We start from the raw sequence: 9883 nt of genomic DNA on the forward strand, positions 1-9883 counted from the left end.
CAGTTTCTGTTTCCTGTTCTTCTGCTTTCCTCTGGCCACTGGGATTCTTTTTGGTGTATAAGTTCTTCAAACAATCATCAACCCATTTTTTGTCCATTATTTCTCCTCTTCTATGAAATACACATAGTTTCATGCACTATAGATGGCACAGTGGAAAATCTCTGTGGGACCAGAGGTACCAGAAACATGCAAGTAAGGTCTGCTGAGACAGAGAGGTTTCCTGACTCTCCATCTCCCTTGCCCTGCTGGGAGCCCCTCGACTCTGGCCAAAATTTGTCTGCTGAAGAGATGGGAAGTGATGCTTCCCAAAGACATGCAGTGCTGGTCCAATTCTATGCATTTACAACAGTAAAACTAGTGTAAAAATTTTTACTGGAGCAAATACAGGCTAAAGGAGAGCAGAATTATGTGCATTCACCTTACAAAACGAATCTGAACCATGGGATGATGTGGCCACTGAACACACCGGGGTTTTTTTTTAGGCTGCATCTTCTGATGTTGTTTACATGGCCTGCAAACTTACTTTGTGTGCTGGGCTCCTGGCACTCGAGACTGAGCAATATTTATTTCATTTGATGGTTATATGAATTCACGAAATGCTGGTTCCTCCCCTAGAGACAGAAAGATGCATAGACTGTCATTTCCCTGGTTTTAGGAGCAGGACCTGATCAGTGAAGCTGCCTCTGTGCTGTTATTTTGCTTTGCCTCAATATGTTTTTTCACATTTTGGCTTGATTTTCCCCTTTGCTGTAGAGAAAAAGAGCATCATTGGGTCACAATGTTATTTTTAACTTAACTGTAAACTATTTGCATAGTCTTCAACTAATGCATTTTTTGATGGAATTATTTCAAACAGTTACACTGTTTTCTTGTGTGAGTCTGTGTAAGGAGAACACACCTAGCACTGGCAGATGGACTGCAAAGCCACGTAGGTATCTTCAGGTGATACCTCCTGGAGATGAGCAACTAAAGGAGCATGGAAAAGCAAGACTGGCCAGTGAGTACAGCTCACCCTCCTCTTTCTCTAGATGTTCATTCTACCCACAAAGCTGCATTTGGGTTTGTTAATTAATAAGCTCATAAACCCCATCTCTTAAAGACTGTTATTCATTGAGGGTTGGTGGAGTAAATTCTTTTCCTGCTCCCCACTCTGTAAAGAAACGAAAGGCCTTTCAAGACCCCTTTTTTGGTGGAAATCTAGGATCACTGCAGCAGCGAGGTTACACATCCATGTTTCACTAACAGTTCTTTTATTTAGGACAGGCTAATTTCCTGCTAATAAATAGGGAATTAGACCTGTCGGGGTTTGAGGCTCACTAGCTCTCCCAAATTCTTTTTAAAGGTCCTGAACTCCTTTGCCACTGCCGCAGCCTCTGTCACTGGTCTTGGTTTCAGCCCTGGGTTGCAGGTTGTGTTGCACCAGTTGCAGATGTGAGCTCCTACAGATGTCTTGCTTAAATGTAACCTAGCCCTGTTGTTTCAGGTCAATTCAGCATGTTGGTCTAAAGCTGCTCCTACTGATGGCCCAGTTTAAGTTAGCTGCTCATTACAAAAATGGGAAAAAAAGGTAAAGTATCTGGTTTGGGACCTCTCCTGAATGCCTCAAAAGTGAACAGCGGTGCAAAGGGTCAGCTCAGCAAACCTGGAATGGCTGCATGTTCCCTCCATCACCTCTTGGTCCCGTTGTTGGCAAGTATCTGCTGTGTCTAAAGCAATAGGTAGGACATCGCTCTGCCCTTCCACTTCTGCTAGGTTTCTCACCAGTGAAAAACGTGTTCCTGCTGGGCTTTAAGAGCTGATGACATTCAGTTTTATCGTCTCTATCTGCAGAGCTGCTGTGCACTTCTCTTTTGCCCTCGGCAGTACAACCCGGCCATTACCGAGTCTGTAAAATCCTTATTACAGCTGGTTGATGAAGCTCTCTCCCTCATCACCCTTTCTCTGCAGAGACCTTTGTTGGAAGCAGAGATTATTACATTTTTCATGCCAATTTCATTAAAAAAAAATCTGAAAGGAAAACTAATTGTGCTTTGTGATACTTAGGGAAATTAAGTCTTCAAGGAAATGTAATCTTCAGCTCTTTATTTGACTGCAAATGCGTTAATTTATTTAATTGTATCATCGATCAACACAGTACATATAATTATTACCACTATATAATGGATTGGAAAAAATTTACTGTCATTGCCTGTGTAATCAGATATGCTCTTGTTACTAATTTCTAAACAGCATCGATGGAAAAAAAAATGACCTTCCAGGCTTAATTTCATGCCCTACTTCCTGAAAAATTAAATGGGAAGTGAGCACACACAAAAACCTGCACAGATGCAGAGTACGAGGCTGGTAACATCTGCCTTATTTGCTGCCCCCTCTGCCATTCATATAACTGAACTCATTTCCCTGTCCTTTGATATTACATTTCAAACAAAATCTTGAGCAGACCTCATCAAAACAATCCTCTGGGCATTCGATTTCCATTCCCTCTGTCTTGCAGGTACAAATTATTATTTCATTTTACATGTGCAGGGACATTGAAAGCCCTGAACAGGCACTAGAAGAAAAAGTATGAAATGGAATATTTAATGAAAGGCAGCAGCTGAGCTCTCAGAGAAATCAAAAGCTGCTGATCTTGAGGATTCATTGAAGGAATTTTTATTAATCTTATTACCCTAAAGAATTGCTTTTTATATATGTTTTTCAAACAGCATCAAATCCTCATCAAAACAGACACTGTAGTGCAAGCACCGTGCTCTCCACTATTGACAGAAGAAACGCAGTATTTGCTTATGATTTTAAACAAGGCTGGCAGAATGTGGCACCATTATTAGCACTTTTCTATTTTATTTCCAGTATTTATTATTATTTATTAGAAGCATAAATCCAACATGGTAACAAGCACCTCCAGTTCCTGTTACAACCTTCTAAATGCCCAGCAACTGGCATATCAATGATCTGGATGAAGGGAACAAGTGCACCTTCAGTAAGTTTGCAGATGACAGCAAGTTGGGTGGGAGTGTTGATCTGTTCAAGAGCAGGAGGTCTCTGCAGAAGGATCTGGACAGGCTGGATCGATGGGCCGAGGTCAACTGTATGGGGTTTAATAAGGCCAAGTGCAGGGTCCTGCACTTGGGTCACAACAACCCCATGCAACGCTCCAGGCTTGGGGAGGAGTGGCTGGAGAGCTGCCCGGCGGAAAGGGACCTGGGGGTGCTGGTTGACAGCCGGCTGGACATGAGCCGGCAGTGTGCCCAGGTGGCCAAGAAGGCCAACAGCGTCCTGGCCTGTATCAGCAATAGTGTGGCCAGCAGCAGTAGGGAAGTGATCGTGCCCCTGTACTCGGCCCTGGTGAGGCCGCACCTTGAACCCTGTGTTCAGTGTTGGGCCCCTCCCTACAAGAAGGATGCTGAGGTGCTGGAGCACATCCACAGAAGGGCAACAAAACTAGTGAAGGGTCTAGAGAACAAGTCTTCTGAGGAGCAGCTGAGGGAACTGGGGTTGTTCAGTCTGGAGGAGGCTGAGGGGAGACCTTTTCACTCTCTACAACTACCTGAAAGAGGGTTCTAGTGAAGTGGGTGTTGGTCTCTTCACAGAATCATATAGGTTGGAAAAGACCTCTAAGATCAAGTCCAACCATCAACCCAACACCACCCAAGCCCCCTAAACCATGTCCTGAAGTGCCACATCTACACATTTTTTGAACACCTCCAGGGATGGTGACTCCACCACCTCCCTGGGCAGCCTGTTCCAATGCTCGACCAACAAGCAATAGGACAAGAGGCAACGGCCTCAAGCGATGCCGGTGGGGGGATATATTGGATATTAGAAAAAATTTCTTCACTGAAAGCATTATCAAGCATGGGAGCAGGCTGCCCAGGGAAGTGGTTGATTTCATTTTTTTAAACATTTTTAAGGCAAGCTGGTTTTTGCCTGAAAAACTTAGATTTGCATCAGTCTGATGGGCAAGACCTGAAAACCCATCTGGGGCAGGAGGAATAACTGCTCACCTCAGAAGACAGACAAGCAGGTCACAGCTGCTGCACATTTAACATACATGCATCACAGCTGCACCAGACAGGAAAAGCAGTGCTGGGCTGGCCTAGGGGGGAAGCTGGCAATGACATCGCAGCAGAGCTTTACATTTCTGCAGTAAAGCTACGGGGCTCCAAGTCTCCCCTCAGGGAGGGCTCACTGGGGCCTGCAGGGCTTCTTGTGCAAAAAATAGGACACAGGTGTGGAAGAGCCACAGGGTAAGGACTAGGCTTTTTACTACACATGCGCAACATCGCTCTCTGCCCGTCTGCAACGGGGAAAAGGCCAACCCGCACCAGCAGGACGCTCTCTGCTCAGGCACAGGATGGGATTTCAGTGCAGAGCTCAAACCCCAGGAAAGCCGTTTGAGCTGCCTCCTCCCTGCTGCTCTGGGGTGAAACAGCCAGCTCAGAGCCCACCACCACTCTTCATGCTCCTCCCAGCCCAGGAACAACATGTGGCAGCTGCAGGGGATGAGGGGGATGCTGGCACCCACAGGTGGGCATCCCTCCCCACCGCTCAGGTGCTGAACACATGTGAATGTTCCTGTATGTACAGGGAGGGACAGTCCACAAATTCTTACCTGTATGACAGACAGACTCCCGCTCCAAAAGGAAATGTTACATCAGAATTAGCACAGCATAAAGCAAGCCTTGATGAAAAGAAGCTAAACTATGTAGGGACACATTTATTTTTTACTAAATGGACACAAGACCAGCATGGTTTTTTAAGTGACAGATTTCGACGAAAATTTAAGGATAAGAAAATGGAAACATCCCTTTATGACAGTATGAAGCACTGAAAAAAATCTGAACTTAAATTAAAAATCCTCAGGCAAAGTACATCTGCATCTGCCCACGTTCTGCACTGCCTGGAAGTTGTCTGGTCAGGGAGCTAAACATCACATCCAAGTGAATAAATCCTCCTGAGAGGTAGGATAATTACCGACATTCACACGACCTCCAGCTGGTTCAGAACATAGGCAGAGGTTATTCTTTCCACTTCCAAAATATATGGGTTATGCATACTCTGTATCACACTAATTTTTATGTGCAGGACATGAGGGCTGAAAAAAAAAAAGCCAAAAAATTTAAATGTTTTTCCTCCACCAGATAACATATCCAAAATCTATGTACATGAAATACATTACAGTTCAAACACACTGAGTAGAAAACAACTGCACTACCGGTATCTAAAATTACTGCCATCCTCTACTGTCTCCTTTTGGTTGGGTGTTCTCTACTTAATCCCAGTACACCTAATAAAGATCTCATCTACCACGCAGCCAGACACACAGCGGCACATTGTTAGAGCATTATTTTACTGCAGCTTATCTGCTTCGTCTCAATTACCAGGAACAAGATATTTTGACTGAAGTCACCTAAGGAGTCGGATCTATAGTTTGTAAAATAAACATCGTTATAAACACGGATTTGGGCTTGCTTTGTTTCTGGTGAGATGCAGCCTAACGATCATGTAATGGCATTAGGCTACTTCAAACCTTCCTGGAGGGAGAGAGGCACGATAATTTGTGTACAATATATATAGGTGTGGCAAGTATTAAAGTATACTTACTTCTTTAAAAAAAAAAAAAGCACAAAAATCCCTGTGGCAGGGAGACTAGTTGCAATCCTCCATTTTCAGGAAGCCGCAAGTGACATTTACCTCCCTGCAGGCAGTTCATACAGGGCCCCTTGAGCTCTCTGGATGAACTGGCTGCCACACTTAAAATCTGCCCTGGAGACCAGGCAGAACGTCAGGCAGTGTGAAACACTCAGCACACTCAGTCCCATCTGGAGAGGTCCTGTGAGAAACAGGGCTGTGGTTACGCAGCATTTAACACGTCACCCTTACAATACGGAGAAGCCATGTCCACTTAGGGGGATTTAATCTTAAAGCAGATCTTCCGGCGTTTTCCATTTATTTAATTCTAATGTGAAGATCTAAAGAGTCAAATTACAGATGATGAAATTTTAAAAAATAATTAAAAAAAAAGTTATGCTTCATTGTGAATTCCTGTGTTTAGTTCAAGAACTCAATGGCAGAGCTTGCAAACAGTTTTCCAAAAAGATCAGTTTATTTTGGTGGGTCTGTATTAATCCCATATTTTTCTTTGAGAAGTTTAAGCTGTTCCTCTTTCTTCTTTGTGTCCATCTTTTGGAATGCCTGTAATTAGGAAAATAAAAGATGAGAAGAAAAAAAATTTCATCTTATGACATGTTATTTCCCCATAACCACAACTAACATCCCTACGAACTATATCAACATCACACAGAAACAGCATTGCATAATTCTCAACCTCGGACAATCCACAGTACCCTGGACACCATCAGTAATGGGCAGAACATCAAGAACTAGAGACTTTTTACCTGCAAATAAGACCTCGCATCCCATTGCAACTGTGCAGCTGTAAGGCCCCTGCTTCCTCTTCTCCAAAGTACCCTCACCAGAAGCATGTTTTTCACACCCTTGGTCCAAAGGTACTTTTTTTGCACATAAATCACCCAGTAAAGATGAAATCCTGACCACTTATCCGATCCATTCCCTCTACCAGTTCAGATTTATTTCTTAAAAATATCCAAGCAACTGTCTTTTCAAACTGAATTTTCTTTTTTATGCTAGCTATGTTCACAGGTAACTCAAAAAAAGCCCCAAGCGTACATACCCTGTTTGCATTATAGTACAAAACGACAAGGTATCTGTTGCACACGTTGAATCCCGACAGGTGATCACACGCGTTTTTGGCATCAAAGATGTCTTCATAGACCACATAGGCTGTTCCTCTAGTTTCAGGAGTGTTTCCACTGCAGAGCAAAATCACTTTTAATGTTAAATAAAATAAACAGGAAATAGTTCTATTCATCTTTAGCAGTGACTGAGATGAGATTGACCAATGCAACTTTACCGAAAAACAATTTATTGGTATTTTTTCTAGACACTGAAAATACGACCCTGCTTTCCACACCAACCTCCACTTACAGTTCAGAGTCAGAGACGACAGGAAAACGTGAGAGAGGCACATGCTGCATTATGCTCCAAAGTAAATTCAACCCAACAACTATCAGAAGCTGTTGCTGTTAGGGGTTGTCATATTTCTGGAAATACTTCAAGTTTTTATTACAGCGATTAGCTTGTTTTATTTCATATGACAAGGCTGGGCTGTCAGTTAATGGCTCTCTGGATCAGATGTCTCCCTCGGATGGAATACAGCTCTGGGCACATCATGAAGGCAATTTAAGAGCGTCAGAACAGCCAGGCTGGAGCAAGACCACTTCAGACACACAACCGTCACCTGTCGGACCCTCAATTCAATTTTCTTTGCCTGAGGGACAGAAGACACGTCTGGGCACATAACGCTAACGAGCCCGGAGAGATGGCAGAGCTTACAAATCAAAAAAATCTCAGCTAAATACAGTTAGAGTGAATTTAATAATCAGAAGAACTGTCTTTAAGGTGCTTGCTTCTAAGAGAACTCACAAGGACAAAGGACATCACACATATCCACACCGGGATGCATACAAAAATGAAGAGAATGAGATAAAAACTACACAAAGCACAGAAGTCATTACAAAGGGAGTTCCACATTACACCTGGTCTTGCAACAATGCCAGGATTTCTGTGGAAGACAATGTGGAGCGGTGGTTCTGAACGACCCACGGGGAGGCTGCCTGCAGCTCCCTGTTGGACACATACGCCGGCATATCGCTTTGACAGAAAGCTCCCCCGATACGCCTTAATTCTTTATGTCCTACTGTCACTCTGTTCCAACCTACACGTTTTCAGAAACCTTAACTATTAGCTTTCCTTTATGCTTATTAGTTAAGAATTCTGCCTATTTAGCCAAGCTGTAAGCTTATGCTGTCCCTTGTTACTTTAGCCACCCCCCCAGTTGCTTTTGTTGCCCTTCCCTGTACGAGGAGGATCTCACTAGCTACATGTTCGTTCCAACACAGCACCAGCAGCACAACCCCCTGTCCTTGTTTGTTTATTGAAGGCAATTCTATACATAAAATGCACTTTATTCTATACATTGAACAACCATCTTTAATTGCTATGGCTCTGGAATGAGCACCGCCATTTGGGGTAGTAAAATCCAGTCTGTTTAACTGTTTACATATTTAGGCACTGCATAGTCAAAACAGTTGAACATATTGTGGATTAATTACCCACCCCAGTCTCAGAGTGTGAGGAAATGGAGAGCGATATAAATGACAAGGATACATCCTGTTTTAATACAATATATCTAGTTAAGAACTCAGAGATGCTGCAGGTTATTTTGCCACCATCCAGGGAAAAGCAGTACAGAAAACTTGTATCAAAAATAAACTACATTTCCTTTCTATTTGTACATCTATTGAAATGTGACTTACAACATTTTCTTTTAAGTATTAAAGACCAGGTTTTGTTTCCTCCCCTTCCCCTTCCTAAATATTTTTCAGAAGGGAAAAAAAAAATATCCTTTTGTACGCGTGTCAGTACTCGAGACCACCTTACTATGGTTCTCAAAAGCTCTTCCCGAATTCCAGCTTCAGCCAGCTCTTTCTGCTAGAAACTTATCAGAACATAATACACACCAGATGAAATTATGGTTTATAATCCACAGCATTCAGACAGTACTCGGCATAACAAGGAACATCAGAGCTCAGGTCTTCAATACTTGAAGTAACTGAAGAGAAGAACCTCAGGTTTGCTGTAGACATGTATAACCTCAGTGCATTTAAAAACAAAATTCCAGTCAGATTACCATCACCTATGAGCTATGCAGCTCAGGGACAAGCTGTACCTGAGGCACAGGGTATTTGTGACAGGTTTCTGGTATTTGTTTCTGGTTGACAGTCCTGCAGCAACACTAACATCTCTATTTTCCCATTAGTTAAGTGTCTAATACTCATTAAGTATAAAACCTGGTTGTATTCAACTTCTGCCTTTCTTATTTTTATCTTTAGTTAAGGTAAAAGATTAGCTGTATTTAACATTTACTTGAGAGCAAGTCTCTCATATTTTTAGCAACTTACCTAAGTTCACATCAAACTTAAGCTTTTTCACCCTACCTACCAGCGATACTATTTTCTAATGAATTCGTACATAAGAGAAAGACCATCACATCCATCTTTGGCACACAAGGACACTGCTGAAGTGCATTTAACTTTTTCAGCTGTGAAATCCAGTTGCTACCTACGGCAGTAGGAATACTGACATATAACACATGTACTAAAGCACATAAAATCCTTAACTTTTCAATGAAAACTAAAATACTTACACTCTGATTTGTCGAATAGGCCCATATTTCCCAAAAATATCATACATTTCCTCTGCTGTGATCTTATACGGCAGGTTCCTAATATAGAGGATCCGATTGACTTCTGGAGGCAGCCGAATCTGATGCAGAAACAACATACGGCGTTAGACCTACAGCGCTCACTTCAAACCTCAAATGTAGCTGTCTACGTGCTAACTCTTGGGGATAACATCACAGAGAAAGTCCATGGGCTTCTCTGATCCTTTTTTTAACCCTCCACAGGTACAAACTTGACGCGTTTCAGTCAAACAAGAGGCCTGCCTGGAGGGGGACGGGGTCCCTTGGCCGGGGACGAGGAAGAAGCCCGGGCCGGGCGGGAAGGCCTGCTCTCAGCCCCAGGCCAGGGGACCCCCCTCGCACCGCCCCGGAGGGCTGAGGCGGGCCAGGGAGGAGGCAAAGGAGAGCACTCACGTTGGCCCGTTTGGCCGCTTGCATGGCCATGGCGCCGGTCGGACGGAGGGGGCTGAGGCCTGAGAGAGAACCACTGGCACCAAACGGGCCTCCTGCGCAGCGCGCCGCACCGCTCCGTTCCGCTCGGCTCAGCGGAGTACCCGG

General features: G+C 43.6%; 1 protein-coding gene across 1 annotated transcript; it reads right to left on the reverse strand.

Annotated features, from left to right (window-relative positions):
• Nucleotides 1-6105: 6105 nt before the first annotated feature.
• SF3B6 (splicing factor 3b, subunit 6, 14kDa) lies at nucleotides 6106-9818 on the reverse strand. The gene is made up of 4 exons (XM_010295224.1): nucleotides 9740-9818; nucleotides 9290-9408; nucleotides 6695-6833; nucleotides 6106-6195 (listed from the first exon to the last, which is right to left on the reverse strand). The coding sequence occupies exons 1-4, from the start codon at nucleotides 9767-9769 to the stop codon at nucleotides 6106-6108; spliced, it is 378 nt and encodes a 125-aa protein (XP_010293526.1). The 5' UTR covers nucleotides 9770-9818.
• Between the last annotated feature and the right edge of the window lie 65 nt (nucleotides 9819-9883).

Source organism: Phaethon lepturus, unplaced genomic scaffold (genome assembly GCF_000687285.1).
Source record: "Phaethon lepturus isolate BGI_N335 unplaced genomic scaffold, ASM68728v1 scaffold10629, whole genome shotgun sequence".
In the NCBI taxonomy this organism is placed as follows: Eukaryota; Metazoa; Chordata; class Aves; order Phaethontiformes; family Phaethontidae; genus Phaethon; species Phaethon lepturus.

Excerpts from the sequence above, each read along its gene's own strand:
- SF3B6 (XM_010295224.1), bottom strand. The coding sequence starts at position 9,769 with ATGGCCATGCAAGCGGCCAAACGGGCCAAC. Across the intron at positions 6,834-9,289 it reads CCTATTCGACAAATCAGAGT|TGGAAACACTCCTGAAACTA; the intron begins GTAAGTATTTTA and ends TTTGCTCTGCAG. Across the intron at positions 6,196-6,694 it reads TGTACTATAATGCAAACAGG|GCATTCCAAAAGATGGACAC; the intron begins GTATGTACGCTT and ends TCCTAATTACAG.